The 20,857-nt window shown below is 34.7% G+C and overlaps 3 protein-coding genes across 5 annotated transcripts; 1 reads left to right on the top strand and 2 right to left on the bottom strand.

Annotated features, from left to right (window-relative positions):
* Positions 1–1,447: 1,447 nt before the first annotated feature.
* Positions 1,448–6,410, top strand: LOC18105171 (uncharacterized). The gene is made up of 9 exons (XM_006375205.3): positions 1,448–1,762; positions 1,891–1,936; positions 2,032–2,109; positions 2,419–2,471; positions 3,178–3,261; positions 4,260–4,312; positions 4,424–4,488; positions 4,584–4,642; positions 5,766–6,410. Exons 1-9 carry the CDS (start codon positions 1,493–1,495, stop codon positions 5,853–5,855), a joined length of 798 nt encoding a protein of 265 aa, XP_006375267.3. The 5' UTR covers positions 1,448–1,492; the 3' UTR covers positions 5,856–6,410.
* A 1,003-nt stretch (positions 6,411–7,413) lies between these two features.
* LOC18105169 (GATA transcription factor 4) lies at positions 7,414–9,299 on the bottom strand. Of its 3 annotated transcripts, none has more exons than XM_024584886.2 (3): positions 8,479–9,299; positions 7,825–8,377; positions 7,414–7,664 (listed from the first exon to the last, which is right to left on the bottom strand). In XM_024584886.2, the coding sequence occupies exons 1-2, from the start codon at positions 8,929–8,931 to the stop codon at positions 7,859–7,861; spliced, it is 972 nt and encodes a 323-aa protein (XP_024440654.2). In that variant the 5' UTR covers positions 8,932–9,299; the 3' UTR covers positions 7,414–7,664; positions 7,825–7,858. The 3 variants fall into 3 exon arrangements, with proteins under 3 accessions (XP_024440654.2, XP_024440655.2, XP_006375265.2); XM_024584887.2 differs by having other exon boundaries at positions 7,830–8,377; XM_006375203.3 differs by lacking the exon at positions 7,414–7,664 and having other exon boundaries at positions 7,684–8,377.
* A 5,610-nt stretch (positions 9,300–14,909) lies between these two features.
* Positions 14,910–20,702, bottom strand: LOC18105168 (T-complex protein 1 subunit alpha). The gene is made up of 17 exons (XM_006375202.3): positions 20,391–20,702; positions 20,230–20,294; positions 19,681–19,770; positions 19,481–19,567; positions 19,307–19,366; positions 19,117–19,167; positions 18,718–18,813; positions 17,992–18,057; positions 17,536–17,753; positions 17,229–17,325; positions 16,882–16,968; positions 16,588–16,722; positions 16,314–16,418; positions 16,082–16,210; positions 15,882–15,985; positions 15,446–15,536; positions 14,910–15,346 (listed from the first exon to the last, which is right to left on the bottom strand). The coding sequence occupies exons 1-17, from the start codon at positions 20,461–20,463 to the stop codon at positions 15,260–15,262; spliced, it is 1,641 nt and encodes a 546-aa protein (XP_006375264.1). The 5' UTR covers positions 20,464–20,702; the 3' UTR covers positions 14,910–15,259.
* Positions 20,703–20,857: the final 155 nt, after the last annotated feature.

Below are 20,857 nucleotides of genomic sequence, written 5' to 3'. Positions count from 1 at the left end.
TTTAAATTTAAGAATTGTGTTGATGTATGATGTAAACTATAATTTATAAAGAAACGGGGGTAGAGTAAAAAAAATTAATCCTCCAATTAATTAAAAAAATTTAAAAGGGGTGATGCTTTTAACATGTACTATCTTAGAAGACATTATTGGTTGTAATGGTGTTTTTGTTTTTGCCTCTAGTATTTTTTTATTTACTATTTTATTATTTAATATTTAATTTATTAGAGAATGATCTTCATGATTTGTTGCAGTTTATTTTATACGTGGTTATCCTAGTCTCATGACCTGTTTTGTGGGTTTAGCAAGTTAACCAGGTTGACTCGTTTTTTTTTCTTTCAATTTTGTCTTTAAACATTAGGTTGATTAGGAATTAAATTTTGTGATTTTTTTTATTTGCTTTATATTAGGTCGTCTCGGTCTTGTGACTAGGATTATGTTGAGGGTTAACATGGGTTGAATTTGATCATTTTATTGTGTCTTTTTTTAGTTTTATTTTTTTCAATTTTATCCATCAACAATTGGTTGATTACGAATTGTGCTTTATAATTTGTTTCAACCTGCTTTATACAAGGTTATCCTAGTCTTATGATCCAAGTTGCGAATTTGATAAGGTAACCTGAGTTGATTTGGGTTGTTTTTTTTATTTGCTTTCTATAAGGTTATCACAATCTCATGGATCATGAGTTTAACGAGTTAATCCAAGTTTAACTGAGTTGTTTTTGTGTCCTTTTCTTCATTGTTTTTTTTTCAATTTTATCTCTCAACACTAGGTTAATCAAGAATCAAGCTTCATAATTTGTTTCAATTTATTTTTTATGATGTTATTATGATCTCATAACTTAAGTTACGGATTTTACAAATTGACTCGGGTTGTTTCTTGTTATTTTTTAATTGATTTTTTTTTCAATTTCATTCATAAATATGAAGTTGAATGAGAATTGAACTTCATAATTTGTTTTGCATACATTTTATATGAGGTTATTATTATATCATAATTTGAATTTTGAGTTTGACAAATTGACCCGAGTTGATCAAATATATTATTATCTTAATATTAAAAAAATAAGGATAGTATATTGATTTTTTTTTGTCAAACTATATTTTTTTTGTTCAATTTATATTTAAATCATCAAATCAATTAAATTACATTACATCAACTGTTACATACTTTAATTTTTATTTTTATTAAAAAATATACTAGAAATGTTTGAATATTTTTTTACGTATAGAAGTTTTTTGATCTTGATCCACCGTGTAATACGGGTGAATCTATGAAAAAATCTGAATTTTAGTCGAAGTCCGTCTGGTCCGTGCAGATGAGCAAAAAATGGTCGTTCACGGGCTCACGAACTAATTTATGGCCCAAAATATCATCTAGACCCGAATAAAAATGAGGGCGGGTCATCCAGGCCCAAATCACCACTAACGCAAGCGAATCGATAAAATAAACTCAGAACATCGTGTTTGATCGAAGCCAACCATCGCTCCCAAAATGGCGACAGACGTCGAATCACCATCACCACAGGAGAAGCCTAGCACCCAGCGGCCACCACCTCCATCAGCAGCAGCAGAAACTTATTTGACTTCGATAATAAAATCGAAGCCAGTAGAAGAAACCGCGCCATGGATCGATAACGCAATGCAACAAGCTCTTATTTACCAAAAAAACATCCAAGACTCCCTTGACACTGCCATAGAAGCTTCAAAATCTCGCTTTTCTGAAATCACCTCGACTTCTCAAGCTCATTTCAGCCAAACGATTGTAAGCTCATTATTTCATTCATAAAATTTGCACTCATAAATGTACATTATATATATAAATATATAAATTTATACGCATTTTTTTACTTGACTGTGAATTAATTGTATGATTCTTTGCAACATGTTAAGTCAGAGATTGGTGTTTATGAGGGTAAATTATTTGGCAAGGTTAAAGGTATAAAAGAATTCACCGTTCACGTTGTAATTGGAGTTCAGGATTTTTATTTATTGTTTGAGGTTTTAAAGTTCGGTGAAATTTTTTTTTGGTAGAGGAGATTAATGTTGCAGCTTCGCATCCGTTGATTACGAGCGCTGTTGCTGTTGGATTGGGACTTGTGGCTCTTAAAAGTATGATCCTCAAATTATTTGCTCAATGAGTCAGAGCTTACCTTTTTTTGTTATTTTATGAGATATCTGCCATATAATGCAATGAGTTGTTAATTTGTTGTGTAAGGAGCTGGAACAAAGCTAGCTAAGATTGAATGTGAAATGTACTGAAACTTTGAAGTTAGATAATGTTTCTGATTTGTAATTTAGTGTCAAAGAATGATTAGGTTCAAGAACATATAAGAAGCAGTCTGTTTTTTCCTCTGATTGTCTCCGAAACTTGTTGGTTCTCTCACTCTGATGGTTATTGCTACAATTCATGCCATGCAGGACCAAGACAAATTTTGTACTACAAGACCTTGCGTCTTTTTACGAGTGAAGAGGTGAGCACAAGACTCCCCGCCTTTTGTTTTCTTTTTTCTGTCCCTGTAAGAGGCATGTAACAAAAAAGGCAACCAATTAGGCTCTAAATAGCCTAATTAACTCCCATCGTGCTCCTTCAATAACAACTTCTTTGTTTAGTAACCTGTTGTAATGGGGTTTCTCTGCACCCCTTCACTGGCAGATGGCAAACCTGCTAACGCGAGGACTTACACTCCAAAGGTTGCTAAGATGGTCACGAGTCATCTGGATCTCAGTTCCTCCATTGTGAACTTGTAACTCTTGAACATGTACATGCACACTTGTATAGGATATGTGTCAGTAGGATATGTAAGGCTCCATGTAAAGGATACTAGGCTTGAGTAGACATCTCCCTGCAAATGTAACTAAAACTACCAATGTTTGCATTATGTGAACCATTAATGCTATGCTACAAAATGGAGTTCACTGCATCTTACACAATGTTTTTCAAATTCCCTTATTGATGATGGGACATGTAGTTTTGGTGACTTTATCCCTCTAGTCAATATTTCTTTACTGATTACTATTCTGATATACTTTTGATCCAATAATTCAACTTGCTATCCGTTATGTTTACAACTCTACAAGTGCAGAAGCACCGTCCTAATGTGTAAGCAGTTGTGGTGAGTGCAGTAAACATGTCTGTACTGAACAGAACTTTACTTGCAACCCTATTTCTTGCCGCAGGCCTTGCTTTCCCAAGCTGATGCTAAAGTAAAGGAATTGCAACAGTCGATTAGCCTCCTGAAGGCTGAAAGTGAGAATTTGAAGGTAATCTTTCCCTCACCTATCATTTTTTCATGATATGTTATCAATTTTGTGTTCAAAGTGCCTTTTTTTTCCTTTTAATCTTTTTGGTTCCATCGTGTCTGAACTCTAAAAGCAGATAGCTGTTTCCTGTGAGATTTTTCCTTAGTTCAAAAATATCTCCCTCTCAACATTCTTTTCATTTTAATTTTTAAGAACAACCAATGTATGGTGACATCAACTATGCACTCGGGCATTTATTTAGTGGCTATTCATGGAAGTGAGGGCTCCACTTATGAACTATAATTACATTTAATGGAGAAAATGGAATTTACATTCCATCGCATCATGAATTTGTGATGCATTGTATGCCTCAGTGAAAATTTGACAGGAGCCAAATATACTGATTTTTATCTGTTGCAACCTCCCCACTTCAATAAGAAAAGACGAACGAAGAACACATTTTGACAGAAAAACAAACTGCTGAAGAAGTTTTATATACCAACAGAGCTCTGTCATTAATCTGTATGGAAGATGTCATTATACCAAATACATGTGCATACATTAAGATAATGCATTAGTATTTGCAATCATGTCAAAATATCAGCAGGAATGGAAAGATGCTCCATCTCAACAGCGTCCCTGCAATATAAACAGATTTGAGGGAAATTCTTTGCCCTACCAGGAGGGATGGAAGACAAGATTGCTCCTGATAGGGCTTGGTGTTGGGAGTGGGCTCTGATGGGATACAGTACATAGGGGAAAATTAACGTGGTCTCTCTTTGGGGGTGCTAGTTGACAATCGAACTCTTTAAGAATTAATTAGTTATTAGATTTATGTTGGTGAGGAATTCCAGTCTTTGCCCTGTACCTGCTGGGGACATAGTACAGGATGAGGATGGGAAAAGAGTTGAGAATAGGAGTGGGGACAGATAATGCATTCCTCATCTCAATCTGTCTGCTGCTATTCTTAGTTATACTCTTCAACTAGTATCCCGTGACATACAGTTACTGATTTTCAGAGGAGGGCATCGTTAGCTGAAGAAGAATTGATTAGGGGAAGGACGAAGCTCAGGTTTGTGATTTCAGAGAAAGGGTTTCTGATGTTCACTTTTGAAAAGCATGGAAGGGAAATTTTCCATCTGGCTGATCTATCCTGTGGAAACTTTGTTCTTTATTGTTACAGGCAAGCAGGGAAGCAGATCCAAGGTGTAATTTGCTCAGCTTACAAGATTGAAAGACAAGCTACGGGTATGTAAATGCCACAGCCCCCTTAGTGTTGTCATTAAGCAAAAAAGTTGGACGGATAAAACATTTGTTAATTCAAATATGCTTTGTTGCATCAGGTTTGAGGGATATTCTTGGGGAGTTGCCTAGAGCAGATGCATCTAGATTTCAGTCACAAGTAAGTATTTCAGATAATAACCCTAGACATGCTTTCCACATGTATACATATATATATTCTATCAAGATTTGAAAAGGGTATACAAAACTCCTGCTTGGTGTTCTGTTATTGCTGCTATGGGAAAAAGAGCCTTTCATAGAGGTCTTACCTCCAGAAATGGTCTCCCTCTTGTTGCTGTTGGTTCGCATACATAATAGGGGAGGGGGTTGCGTGTTTGTAATTTATCATGGTTTATATCTTAATTTGAATGAAAAAGAAAACAATCTTGCTGAACTCATATTCTTATACTCTGCAGTGAAGTTAAAATGCAAGAAAAATCTGTTAGGTATGCATTTGCACATAAATATGTTATAACATCATCGGATAAGTGACGATGCATTTATGTGCAAATGCATTACCGTAATTTTACCGTCTATACAGATTTTTCTCACATATTACTCCATTGCAGTACCGCTAAAAGGCAAGATTTTAGAATTCCAGGTAAAACCTATTTGGGCCTTAAGGAGTAGATCTAATTTAAATACTCTAATAGAATAAATGCCATCCTGAAAACAAACTACTAAATGTAAACGTTGGTTTTGTTTTGACTCCAGCAGTTGTTAAATCCTACCCTATACTTTTATGGAATGACTAATTAGTAATTACCCTTCATTTTAACTTACTTTTTTTTTTAATATCAACTTGCAATCTTTAACTACAGTTAAGATTTTATTCATATCAATTCTAAATGTATAGGCCCAACAAAAATTTAGTAACATGCGTAGTTTAGTAAATGATATTTAATGTGATGTTTTAATTAGTCAAGTTATTTGTGAAAATTATTATAATAGATTTTAAAATTTTCGTAATTTACAAGTACATAAATAGTTTAAAGCTCATAAAAAATATATAAAATCATGTTCATCATAAAAACATTTGATTTACATTTTTTTTAATATAATTTTGTATTATTTTAGTATTTTTTTTTTATTCAACTACACTATAGCTTCTCAAGCTGGTATAAATAAAACGGCAAGTTGATTTGGCTTACACTTTTCTTTTCGTTTCTTTTCCTTTTTAATTATTTATTTTTAAATCTAAGCTATTAAATTTGTTTTTAATGGATGATCTGATCGGCTTGCAGGTTTCCAGCTTAGCTTCTGAGGCAAAGCAAGAAAGGAATGCTTTGTCCAAGATGATCACAAAAATCAGTAACTATAGAATCTCAGTTTGAGAATGCTATTTGCTCGCTGTCTATGTTTGCAATGTATTGGAGTTTTAACATCACAATTCACAATCACGTATCTTCCATGCAAGATATGGCATCACTTCTTGGAGATTTTTGAGTTTCGATTCTGCTTTTTGTTAGAAGCAAAAGCACTGTCGATGGCACATCTTTCATCGGCCGGGAATTATTTCAGTGTATACATTGGATGAATACAGATGTGAAAGAATTCCATTGCGAATGGATATACTACAGGAGTACAGCGTAGTCTGTCTTCCCAAATTGTATTTTAGCGTTCGTACCTGAACATTCCGGTGGATGTTTCAACTTGCTACCGGTCCACTAATATCAGGCGCGATGCTTCGGCAGGCTTCAATATTTATGTTAGTGTATTTTGTAGTCTGAAAGCCCAGATCTGTTATAAAAATTATATTTTTATGCGGGAGAAAAGTGTATAAAACATCTCAGACATGGTAGGTACGCACGCTTGTTTACCATGCGTGCGGAAGAAATCTGTCAGCAAGATGGTTAAAAAAGTTTTAATCAACCTGCCACTTTCATTTTTTTTTTTATATTCTCATAAATAAAATCATGTTTTTTTTATATATATATAAAAAAATCATATTACGGCATGATTGATGTTTCAAGCATGTATTAATACAGAAAAACTAATCAAATTGATGTCTTTGTTTTGAGACATGTTCTTGTTCTTCGTAATTTATATTTCTGGTTGGAGAGCTTCTTGAGGTTGCCTATCCTAAAGGGCATGGGAAATTTGGAATTTCTGTCTTCCAGAATCAAAATATTTGTATCACGCTATTACTGTTATTGAAAAACATGTACAGGCATAAATGAGATGCAGTTGTTGTTAATTAACTCATGCAAGCATATTTCCCTTCTACCCTATGACAACCACCCTCTCTCAAAACTGGTTTCCTACTCTAACGTTAGACGCATGTTGGTTTTGGTCTCTTTTGACGTTCATATACTAGCTGAGATGTTATAGACACCCTAAGATATAACGCGTTTTAGAAATGTTTTTAAAATTTATTTTTTTTATTTTAAATTATTTTTTTGATATAATTATGTCAAAAATATTTTTTTAAAATAAAAAATATATTATTTTAATGTATTTTAAAAAAAAATACTTAAAAAAATAACTTTTACCACACTTCTAAATACCCGTTTAAAACATATGGGTACTAGTTGGTACACTACACTTGAATGTACTACTTTCATCTACTAGATGAGATTTGATAGATAGACTAAATTTTTGACTACTGCTTCATAATCAAACTTGATCCATTGGGCTTGATGTCACTACGAGGGTGTTTGGCTTGGAGGTGTGGTGATTTTTTTTCAAATGTACAATATATTTAAGTGCAAACCACACCTAACCACATCTTCAAAAGCTAGAAAAACATCCTTTTTATTTAAAAAAAACACAAGCTACCTCTCCTTCAAACACACCCTCCATACTCTTTTAAGTAGTTCAAAATTACAAATGAAAAACATATTGATTATGCATGAACACATTGACATTAATTCAAAGCTATTTAGATAGCAATAACCCAATGTAAAAGTGATATTATTCTCTTGAAAAATAAAAGACTAATTACTCTGTAGATGTTTCAATTGTTAAAGTTCAGCTCTTTACACTTTCTAACTCATAGCAACCTAAAAAAAAATTAAAAAAAAATAAAAGAGTTTTTAAACAACGCCATCAATTTCTATACCAACTTTCTTTATTGTGACCGTTAAGGTTGTTGTATTGGAATCGATCACTTGCAGAGCAAATCCATTTCCGTCCGAGTAGAGCTGCCATCATAAATAACAGTTGAAACTTTAAAACCAAAATTATGTTAGAAATGATTAAGTTCAAGATCCAATTACCAACAACTGACAACACTAGAGTATTTTCTTTCTCAATTCTTTTAACAATAGAAAGGAGCTTGATAAAATAACCAGCAGTTACTACCCTACAGATTTCAAGCCGCTGAGATCATGACACGTTAGCAAACTTCATAGCCTTGGTAACCGTGCTGCTGCTGCTGCTGCTGCCGCCCCACCGTCATCTCTTTCTGTCTTCGGAGCTCCAAAACTTTACGGTGCGAGTTCGAATGCCGAGTCAACACAAAAGTCGGACTCGCTGCGGGTCGATATTCTGGTACAAGCCGACCCGACTTATACCTGACTCCACAGGCATTGCATAGCGTTTTTGGACCCAGCGGACCCGTCCTCCACTGAGGAGTCTTCTCAGACGCGCAGTGCGTGCACCTCCGCACTGTCCCCTCCTCCGCCGGAGAATGCGGCGCTCCGTTGTTTTCCTTCTTCAATCTCGATTTTCCGGTCACCGCAGTTTCGAGCTCCGGCGAGGAGGACGTCGCGGTGGTGGCGGTGGCTCGTGAGCGTTTGCTGCGAGATTTGTTGCAAAACGACGTGTCGGTTGGGATATTAATGATGCTCGGAAAGTCGGAGAACGAGTCCTCCACGAATTGCGATAGCCACTCTAGCTCTGCCACGTCATCGGTCTGCGCAACAAAAAAAAAAACAGAGATAATAATAAAAACATTTCAGTAAAATTATATTGTTGTATATAGTTTAATTAAAAAAGAGACGAGGAGTGGCCTACTGGGACTGAGAGATGGTCAGTGAAGTCAGTGGAGAGAGAAGAAGGGTTATTAATATAGGTGGAGGAGGGGAAGTGGTGGTGATGAATGGAGGAGGTTTCAGGTGGAGGAAGGTGGTGGTGGTGGTCGATGGAGGAGGAGGGTGAGGAGAGGAGGTCGTCATTAGAGAAGTCTAAAAGGTCATCAATGTGGAAATAATCAGGTGCAGTGGTGGTAGACAATCCTCCATAGACATCCATTTTTGGTGTTTTTATTGACGCGGGCTTAATTTTCTCTCCCTCTAGCTCTTTCCTTTTGGAGAAGAAAGACAAGCGAGGAAGAGAGAAACCCAGAAGAGAGATTAGCCAGAGAAAACTGAAGATGGGTTGCTCTCTCTCTCTCTCTCTCTGAGGGGTGCAAGATGGCAGAGAGATTGGAGGAATTTTAAAGGGTGAGGTAAGAGTGGAGTTTTTCATGCAACGATGGACACATGGATACACATGGTGGCTTGACTAATGTGAAGGTACGGTGGTTAATGCATTTATGCTGCCTCTAGGCAGGCTTTTTAATTATTTTAGTTTATGAGCTGACTTGATTACGGTGTAATGCCAGTTATGGGTGGCATTAGTTTCTGTGATTAAATAATTAATTAGTTACTTAAATATAAGCACTGAAAACAATGGTCGCTGATTGGCTATAAGTAGTGTTGCCATTGAGGGTTAGGCTGTAGTTTTTGCTCAAAATATGGTGGCCTGTACATTTTTAACTGCGAATGCCAGTCTATGAGCTGACTTAATTATGGTTTAGTGGTGTTTTCGAGTGGATTTTTATGCAGGAGGATTAAATACAATAAAGGTAATAGCATTGTAGGTGTGATTTTATTTTATTATAAGCTTAAATAATACTATTTAATGGAGCGGTACGTATTTCCATCACTTTTAAATCTAGCTGCTACATCTTTAATCTAATTAAATTAAAAAAAAATACTTTCTAGTAAAAAAAAATTTGGTTTGATTTATAAAAAAAAATTTTTCTTTTATTTTAAACGGAAAATACTTTTTAAAAGTTATGAAAAATTTAGAAATGTCATATTATTTACTGATTATATCAAATTTGGTCCTCAAACTTTTGATTGCTATATATATATATATTTTGTTTTGAATATTTGTTTTTCAATTTCATCCCTTAGAATTTAATTTTTATATTAATTTTGGTTCTATTTTTATAATTTTTATTTGCTTTTTCCTTATCATTTTTTAATTGAAAATTTTTATCTATCAAATTTGGTCCTCATTTTTTTTTATTACTTATTTTATTTGAAATAATTTATGAAATGTTAATTATTATTTTTTAATTTCTTCATCTTTTAATTTTTTTTATTTTTTAGATTTGATCTCTATTATTTTGATTATTATTTATTTTATTTGAGATAATTTATGAAATTATATTTTTTTTCAATTTCATTCTCATTCAACTTTTTAATTTGTAAGATTTGTTTCTTATTATTTTAATAAATTTGAAAAAAATAAAACATTAATAAGTTATTTTCCAACTTATTTTTCATGACATAACCAAACACTGAAAATTATTTTTTAACTTATTTTTCATTACACTACCAAACATCGAAAAATAATTTATTTTCTTGAAATTCATTTTTTTAGAATTTACTTTTTTAAAAAAAAATTATTTTTCAGTAAACAAACTGGGTCTTAATTATATTATATTGATGCCTACCCTCTCCTACTTAAAAGGATACTTATCAATTGAGAAACGGGGAATGGATCTAAGTGCACCTACAAGAAGTGTCCAAGAAAATAAAGAAACTAGCGAGTTCTTTTCCTGTTTTTTTTTTACTATAAATATGCGTTTTATATTAATGTTTTTTAAAAATGATTTTTATCTAAAAAAATATTAAATTGATTTATTTTAATATTTGATATCAATACATCAAAATCATTAAAAAATATTAATTTAATATTTTTAAAACAAATATATTTTAAAAATATTAAAAAACAAAAACTATCATATTCTAAAATGAATAATAAAAAAATGAATTCAAAACAAAGTTCAGATTTAAATAGGTTAACCAGATAATTCAGTAAAGCTATGTGAATTGAAAATTTTGAGTTTTTGTTTTTATAAAAACAATTTCTTTCCAGGTTTTGTTTTTTAAAGGGTAAGATCACCAAATCAATTCTCGATTCACACCTGAGCCTTGAATTGAATGAGCATCAAATTATATATCTTATAAAAATGGTTGAAATAGATAAACTCTCCGCCCCCTTGACGAGATACACACACAGGCATTAGAACTTTATCGTGGCAGTTCTATATTTTCTGCGTCCACTCCATCTCCCTTGTTGCTTATCTTATTATTAATCACCCGTCACTCATACACCTTTCTTGCGTCGGCTATAGAATTTAGGAGGCCAGACTACTTGTACAACAACGTACGTATGTGTAATTTTACTTCACATTTACTGTCGGGGATTTAGAAGAAGTACTCATACACAACGACAGTAACAAGTTATGGGGTTGTTTGCAAACGTGGTTTAACCGTGTTTTTTAATTTTTAATTAATTCTTTATTGTTAATAAATAGTCCTAATGTGCTGTTTGAAAGATGAATTTTAAAAATAAAAAAAATATAATTTTAATGTATTTTTAAATAAAAAATATTTTAAAAAATAAATCTTACTCTCTGTCCAAAACAGACCCTTAATCTCCTTTCTTCTAAAAAGCAAATACAATTTAATTAAAAATCATTCGCTACTAACCACTGCATGATCATAGATATATAACCTGTAACAACTAATTAAGCAAAAAACCTCAGTACCATCCTCTTTTTTGAAACAATGTCTCGTGAACAATCTCAGGAATTTGAAGTCTGCAACAAATGTTGGACATTGCAGCAACATGCATTACGTTCTCCATGCTATATGTTAACGATTATGTTACACTAACCAATCGACTACGCATATATAAATTCGATACATTTTCAGTGCTCTCAAAAATCTGTCACTGCCCCAGAGTAGCAGAGTTGACTGGACTCACCAGATGAAACAAGAAGAAGGAACCCTGCCTGCTTCGAATTGAATAGGAGCTCTTAACGAAGCAAACGAGCCTGTGTCCAATATTGCCGTTGCGTTCAGCTTTATGGATGCCGACGCCGTCATGCCAGTCCTGTCTTTCCCAACTACGTACATTTTCATCAAAATAGTTTGACCGATGATCCCTTTTGATCTTTATATTCCAGTTTCGATCCTTGTCTTCCGTTGGCCCCAGCTGGTTCTTTAAAAGGAGGATCCACTTTTTAAATTATGTTTTGAATTTTCCTTGAGCTACTAGTTTTCGGATAGAATTACATGAGTGGGGAGCTAACTACGAGGCAAACCAATGTGGATTTCATCTATACCAGAGAAGTTTAGCTCCTAAATATTTATTCATTAGAAAATGGAGAAAAAGAGAGGATAATCTATGAAGTGTTTGATGGGAAGGAGTCATTGGAAGTTTCTGGAATTAGCATGGGAAATTTAAAATATAACACCAAAGTGAAATATTGATGTTTTATCTGGATAAAAAAGGTTTGGAAAACCTCTAATTTAACCCCCTCTTTTCTTATTTTTTTCTTCTTTTTTTTTAATAGTCACTACACCACTATACAGACTATCAAATATTTAGATATAAAAAATCTAGTTAAACCTTTTGATTTTGTCAGTTTTGAAATTTTTTTTGTTATTTTTAGAACTGGTCGACCGATTAAAACAAAAATAATACAGTTTCATCATGTCGCTTTTCAGAAACGTACGTAATATAATAAAACTATTCTATTTCACCGAAACTTTTTACTTCTATATCAATTCACCAATATTTTTAATTTTATATGCTAATTGTCTAATTTATCGAAATAGAATCAATATCTTACAACTGCAACCAGCTAGCACTGTCTTTGTCTAGAGTTTGAAGTGGGGGTGATGTGTTGTGAGAATTATTCGATTTTGAAATTGTTGAATTCTTTGAATGACTTTGGTAGTTAGTATAAAAAAATAAAAGTGCATACGTGTAAGAATAAATTACATATGCGCAGTCTCAGCACTAATCTAGCCTTGCCATGAGCAAGATTATTGATTGGCACTAAACTTAAAGATTATATCGAGTCCCTCGAGCTTGGGTTTCGATAAAATACCGAGTGTTCGTCTGTCTGCATGTAGATGCTAGAAGACTTTGCAGCTAACTTTGGAATTGTTTTAGAGCTCAGACATGCATGCGAGTCAGTCTTGTCCCCTTCCAAGCAGAAGTGATCGCAGAAAAGTTTTGCAATTTGTTACATGATGGCAACAAAACAACGACATGCACAATTATTTCAACTCTAATTTGAAACAACCTGACATTGATATAGATTTGAGCTCCTTCCATGGATTCTTTCTTCCTTTCTTAACCTACACGCAAAATTTGCTAGCCCCATTTCCTACAACTAATGCTTGGCTGCCTCCATGGAACCTTCATTTTGAGTTTTCAATATCAAGTAAGTGATTCCTTGAATTTTTATTTTTTTGACGATAATGCAAGCCCACTTTAAAATAATCAAGAGACAATCTAGCCCTGAATTACAACTCTTCTTGCATAAATTGTCTCTTTGTCTATTAGCACTGCCACACAGAACCAGTAGTTGGAGATCCATGCTTAGAGTATAGAAAAAGTCAGAATAAGAAATACTTAACAAGGCTTTGGCATTGATGGGAGAAGACCTTGAATCACGTGACATGATAAGGTGCGTTGATCCCACAGCAAAGGCAAATGCACGTGGATGATCATGTGCCTCTGTATATAATATAAATTCATCATGGTTTATATAAGGCAATCCCTAACCTGTAATCTGACAATGTCGAGTGTGATAAATAGAACAATTAATTAAAGATAAATCACTAATTTATCTTTAATTTCCACAATAAATATCATTATTATTTAACTCGATTCAATATGTCGATCCATCTATAATCTAGGCTAGTATAAAAAAAATTAACTCGAAATTGATTTAGTTTAACTCGGTTAAGTGACAAGCCAACTTGTAACCCAATATAATTCCAGATTGATAATTAAAAATAATAATATTATTAGCCAAGATTAACTAATCAGAATTATGATCTTGATCTTGCTCCGAATCAATCCAAGTAAATATAAGGAGAATATCATCATAGCTAGAAAAAAAAAACATGGAAAACAACGAATTTAGTGCATATCATCTTTACATGTAGCATAAACACAGCAATTTATAACAACGCAGTGGAGAATTTTTCAATTATGTATCTTATTCGAAATTAGCTGTCCAGATCCCAAAGGAAAATTGCTGCAAGAAAGGGACTCCATGTGTGGCTTCACTTGTAGTATATTGATGAACTCACATGAACCATGTTTAATGGTTTTGTCGGTGGATATGGGCCGTGACTTCCTTAAATAAAATATAGGAAGCATAATACATAAACTTCATTCGAAAACAACTCAAAAAAAAAATAAAAAATCATTGATGATTTGATTCCTCAAGTTGCTACTTATTACATCATCCAGATCAATTGTTTTTATTAAAATAATATTATTTTCTCCTCCTTTTTTTTTTACTTGATGCTACCCAATTGAGTTTATCATGTCAATTAGGTTATTATCAACTGAATTTTAATGGATAAGTATCTCATCTTATTTAATTAAACATGTAGCTAGGATTAAACTCCAGATTAAAGATCAACCTATCCCTCCAAAATACATTTAAAATTTCTTTTCAACGAACGAATGATTCCCTTGACAGAAACATGATCAGATGGCAATATTTTTTTGCTAACGAACAGCTGGACACGAGAATCTAGCGACTATCATAATCACCTTTATTTGGTGCTGGGTTTTTGAGTTCAAATACAAGAAAGTGCTGCTGATAAATGTCAGTAATTTAACAGAGGTGGTCACGTGAATCAGCGAGTTAAGTAGCAAAACAACGCACGTGGAGGCCTTTATTATTTAGACGAGATGGATTCTAAATGATAATGCTGCGCGCAAGGGTTCTTTCAGTCTTACTTGCCGATCCTTTATTTGAACAGTGGTCAGGCCAGTAGTAAGTAAGCTTATTCAAAACCAACATCACATTTCACTCCACTGGCAAGACTTACAAAGGTCTTGAGATTTATGATAAAATACACGGGCCGGAGACCATGTGAACTTGTCTTGTTCAAGAGACAGGCTTCAACATCACATTTCACTCAAGCTGTGGTGACGAAGAGAAGAGGCATGGTGATTGCCAGTGAAAACAATGAAAGGGGTAAAGAGGCGACCAAAAACAGTTTTGCAGAGGATATGCAGACTCTAAAAATACAATATGCATATTCTAATAGTTGTTGGAAGACCTGCTCAAGGCTTTCTTTTCTTTCCTTCTTTTTTCAGACAACAAATCGTCAAGATGCACGAAGTCAGACAAGGTAAAAGAGCTCCAGCTTATCATAAGCCGCGATCATCAGTCAACACCTTTCAAATACAGAACAGGTTCCAGGGTCCAAAGGACCTTCGGCTACATCTAAGCCTACAGCACTACAGCTTCAGAGTAAGAGTAGAGACTAGGTTGCCACAAAACCAGCACAAATAAATTCAAGGGCGATAACAAGGAACCAAATGCAAACAGATCCCTTTCAGTGCCATGCCAATTACAAACAACACAGAACCCATCGCCCACAACCCCCTTTGTCCTCTCTCCATGGACAGGAAAATTTTAAGAAAATAAAGGAAACCGAGAAAAATGATATATGGATCTTCAACTAGACTGTCCCTATTGCTCATCATTCTGGCTCTCATCTTTGACAAGCTTGATCATGTCATCGATCCGAAGAATAGTTATCGCTGCTTCAGTGGCAAACTAGCAAACAAGAGAAAATCATTAGAATTTTGTGGTGTAGCTTAATGGCAAGACTTCACTTTCAACATATTACTGCATTTGCATTTCCACAATTGTTACCTGAATTATCTTCACTTTGCTCATGGCAGGCTCAATTACTCCAGCTTCTAAGTTGTTGCGAACAGTCCCCTTTAAAAGATCTAGTCCCATGCTGCAAAAATGCCATAAAGATTCAGCAAGCAAGCACCCCAAAACTATAAAAAAACGCAAAGGTGAAACAAAGGAAAAATAAAACAAAAATCCAACTTTTCTACGGATTTTCTTTCTCCATTAATGGAAGAGGACATCATATACAATTACCTAAGCTGACAATAATGCGATTGAAGATCTAAATTTAACCCCTTACCCATCCCCTCTCTGTGCCTAGAGAAGTGGGTTGAGGATGATGGGAACAAATAAGTGAATCAGAGAATACTGCTCTTAACATTCTCACACTAGAACTTTGCCAGGCTTTAGAAAACAGCAAATATATCTGAGAGAATAAAACTAAGAGAACCTGGACAACTGCTTTTTATCAGCCTTTGTTTGAGCTGTGTGGTGGTAAGCGCGTAGTTTAGCAACTAACTCGGTGGCATCCTTAGCAGCATTGACAGCAAGCACCTGTACTAAAACCAGTCAGCATTTCTACAGAAAAGGTTCCACATTGGCGCCGTTAGGAAATTGATTATCATATAGTAGCAATAATCGATGCCACACCTTTGGTATAATTAATAAAGATTCAGCAAACTCAGCAATTGCCAACTGTTCTCGTGATCCCAGAGTTGTAGCAAGGTACTCCAAATACACAGATAAGGCAGACTCAACCGCCCCTCCTCCTGCTACTACCTGCAATGGCAATGCCAGGGCAAGGCTTTCATTTTTCAAGCGCCTAGCTTTTATGACTCCTAAGCAGAATTCAAAGATGTGATTAGACAGAATCCAAATTTACCGTATTAGATTCAAGTGTCCTCTTAACAATAGATAAGGCATCATGAAGTGCCCTCTCCATCTCATCAAGCATATAATCGTTTGCACCTCGGAGAACCAAGGAGACCTAGGTAAAAATAATAAACCAATAAATCAGACAGCTTGTTAAAGAGGATCATGTTTTCCATTTGCCGTGTACAACCATTCTATGTTAATCAGAGCTCCAAGGATTTAGTATAGGCCATGCATAAATAACTGTTCAAGTTCATAAGGCTTAAATAAGTGGAATCACATACTGCACTAGTATTTTTTGTCCCCTTAATCAGAATAACATCATCATCAGCAATTCGCTCCTCTACAACTTCATCAGCATATCCCAGAAATGATGGCTCAAATGTTTCCTCCCCTTCCATATCAGCAAATGTTGAAACCTATGGACCAACCAGTGAGAGCACAGGGTCAACAAGATAATATTGGTATTAAACAGCATACTCGGAGTGGCTGAATGATCTTTCTTTGAAGGACAAACAGCCAAAAACTATATATGTAAGATATTGACTGGAATGATTACTCAGAGCGGAAGAACATACCAATGTTGCACCAGTTGCCTTGGCGACATGGCGCATATCCTCCTTCCTAACACGTCTCACAGCAATTGCCCCAGCCTCCACAAAATACTGAAATAAATAGTAGTGAAATTACATTAACAAACAAAAAGGTAAATAATTACCAGATCGGAGTAGCACATAGATTTACAAGCATATAAATCTAGGTAGTGAATATCTGCTGAGCCAATTATGGGCAAATTAATCTATCAGACAACATACAGCTCCCAGAAACTAGCCAATATCAGAATAAAGTAAAGCACAACATGGTGATTAGATAACAGTTGTAACAATGCTGACAGCATTGGGAAGCACAATTCACAAATGCTTACCTTAAGGGCCATGTCATCAATTCCTTTTGTAGTTAATACAACATTTGCTCCAGCTTTCAAGAGTTTCTCAATGCGTTCCTTTGTCATATCAGCTTCTCTGTGAAGAAAAGGGTAACATCAAGTCCATGTTAATACAAAATAAACAAAAAAATACATGACATGATCATTATCATTATTATTTTGATTGCCAACAACAAACAGCAGGGTTAAAAAATCAATTACACAACTCCAAAGACCAATTACCAAAGCAAACTGGATATTGTAGTACATCTATTAACAAAGCAACTGAAGTCTATAATCTAATTACCTTTGACGAATTTTATCAAGCTCCCTAGGATCAGTGACCAAGACTTGTACACCCAATTGCATCTTTGTCTTCTGAAGATTGAAGTCAAGGCACGCAACTCTTGCAGGTGCGACTTTCATAAGCATTCCTTGAGCAGCACGACCGGTATTTAGAGCATATCCATTCAAAAGGTAGCTATCCTTCACACTCTTGCCATGAGCTTTCAAAATATTGATGCCCTAAGAAATCAAAACAAGCAACTGGACATTACAACCATCACTAAGCAATGCAGATTGGCCAGAATCATCTTAGTGGGATGAACATAAAAATCAACCGGTTTCATAAAACAATGTACAAACAGGAAGCTCAATGTAAAGATTCGCAATATCACATATTGTCTGCATACATTATAAGAGCCAGTTACAAGATATAAAGAGTCCTTCACAACCAGCTTATAGTACAAGAAAAACTACTGACCTTGATGGGGTATCTGACTTCCCCTCTTACATTGGTCATCTTTACTGATTGTACAGCGTCAACAACCTGTAACAAAATGCAATTTATAGATATGTCAATGTAAAGACATTAATTTTCCAGGCCTTTTATCTTGTCTAAGCCAGCATAACATTGAAAACAAAGTGTTCTGTCAGTTCTTTCCAGAAAGTACTATACAAAGCAAGGCCAAAACTACAAAACATCTATGAGCAGGCATTTCAAAATCAAACATGCACAACTAGACATATTAAGTTGCAAAGAAATTTAACATAATAACAAGTAGGAGTTGTATTCACATGCTTCCACCCAAAAACAAGAGAAAAAGGAAGAAAAAAATTGCTAAAGGAAGGACCAGCAAACAAAAAAGACACTGGCTGCAGTAAAATCCAATGTTTTATGGAGCTATCAAATGCTGCAAACTAGAGAAGTTAGTCTGACAGAAGACAGCAAAGTACAACGGCCAAAGTAGGAAAGTAGGTGTCTACAAAAACACATTAGCTGCAACAGAAGGTCTCCAATTAACTTTTATCCCAGAGTGTTAATCCATGCTAAGGCACTATGGAATTTGGACAAAGAAAAGCCCAGCACATCCAACTGGTTTCGGGCAGATGAAACCATACAGCTCCTTAATATAGAATATAAACTCATTAACAAGTATCAGTTATGACCAAATGTATAATTCTCAGGAGAGCTCAAAATCAAGCATACCAAATTAGCAAAGAAGTCACTGTCACCGCCTATCAGCTTTGAGGACATACTTGTCTTGGCACAGTTTACCAAAGAGTCTTTTCCAAGCTTTTCAACCTGATAAAATCACAGAACAATGTAATTAAGAACATGACATAGTGGACAGATTGCCCAGTGCATGCTGTACCAGTTGGAATATAATGCATCAAATTCCATAACCAACAAATGAAAAAATAAACGCAGAAATTCTATTCAATGTTCACATGTTAAGAATGAACAGTGTTTCATCTATTCCATATTGTGTGGTAAGTGTAACACAGCTTATATTGCTGATGCATCAATATTCAAATCAACACTATTTGTGCAATTCTCACTACTCTTTAGTTAAAAAAAAAAACAATATTGAAGGGAAAGGATTACCTTCACTGCCAATTTTTCTTCAACATATTTGCATGCTTCCCTCATAGCAAGCTGTCCAGATTAGATACAAACAAATACAGGTGCAATGTCAGTAACAGACACAAGCAGAGATAAGATATAGTAGCTCTTGGTGTTTGCACAAATAGATACACTTTAAGAATGCTATTCATGCCGGAAAACAATCACTTACTCTATATCCACTGATTATAGAAGTAGGGTGAATCCCATTCCTCACTAGATCATTTGCTCTCTGCAAAAGAATATCATCCAATCATATACTTCAACAACATCATCCTTTTAAATTATAACACACAGGAATAATTTCAACAGAAAAAAAATGAAAGGGTCTGCTAGCTGCAATTACCTTAAGCAACTCTGAAGCTACAATAACAACTGAAGTTGTCCCATCTCCAACTTCTCGGTCTTGAAGCTCAGCCAACTCCACAAGCACCTGTAAAGCTCAAAATTGTAAATATTAAACAAACATGATAAGGGTAATTAAACAGAGCAGTAACTTCATACACGTTATAAAAAAAGAGCAGAATGTGGACTATATCCATCCACCTTAGCAGCCGGGTGCTCTACTTCTAACATCTTAAGAATAGTCGCACCGTCATTGGTAATCGTTACATCTCCAATATCATCCACCAGCATCTGCAGTGGCCCAATCATCAACAAATAAAACACCAAATAAGTATTCCATCCCCTAAAAACTATATAGAATAAAAACACAAAAACAAATTTATTCATTGGTGCAACTTTTTCCAGTGACTTCAACAGCTTTTTTATTTCATAAAATTGGAGGGTCATTTTTTACAGTTCACTTCAAAGAAGTTGAATAGCATCCATCAGCAATGAATAAATGCAGGGAAGATTAGAAAACTTTATTTTACACAAAACTAAAAATGGTTAGAAATGCTGTTGTAAAATTAGACTAAAAATAATCTATTTTATATAATTCTCTACCGAATTCGATGTCAGTTTCAATTTCAATAATAGAAAAACAAACAAATTATATTTTTAGGTTTACAAAAATAGCAGCAGAGGCAACAGCAGAAGTGAAAAGCAAAAAACACAATAAAGTAATAGAAATGAAGAGAAATGCGATCATACCTTGTCGAGGCCAACAGGACCGAGGGAAGATTTAACAATATTGGCGACTGCTTGACAAGCCATCACTGTAAATCGCCAAAAAAATTAAAAATCGTCAGTGGAGTGGAGTTTAGTGACGAATAATATAGTGGTAGTTAGCTAAAAAGAGAGAAAGAGAGTACCGTTTTGAGTGCGAACGTCCTGGCCGGACTGTCTATCGCCGAGAATATCAAGTGTCTGAGCGGCGATTGACATATTGGTGGAAAAAATGAAACCCTAGATCGGATCTGTTAGCGAGTAGGGAAAGAGAGAAAGAGTGTGGTGTGATTTTTAGCAAGTGAAGAAGAAGCACGAAGTTCTCTTCTATAACTCTACTGGAAAGGAGGAGAAGAGACGGCTCTCTAGAAAGGAGAGTGCGAACTTATTTTAAGAGTTTGCACGGTGTCGTTTTACAGTGAGCTGCTGAGTAGCGTTCCAAGTTTTAACCCTAAAATAAAAGGACGAAGGGGTTTCTCAGGACGGTTTCTCGAGCTTTTATTTAAAATCGTCCTTTTGAAATTCTTGGCTTCCCTCCAAGGCCCAAGCCCATTCATCCACGACAAGTGTGTATGTTTTTTTCTTTATAAAACAAATATTTCATTAAATATAA

This window comes from Populus trichocarpa, chromosome 14 (genome assembly GCF_000002775.5).
Source record: "Populus trichocarpa isolate Nisqually-1 chromosome 14, P.trichocarpa_v4.1, whole genome shotgun sequence".
NCBI lineage: Eukaryota > Viridiplantae > Streptophyta > Magnoliopsida > Malpighiales > Salicaceae > Populus > Populus trichocarpa.
This window is presented reverse-complemented; position numbering and strand designations above follow the sequence as displayed.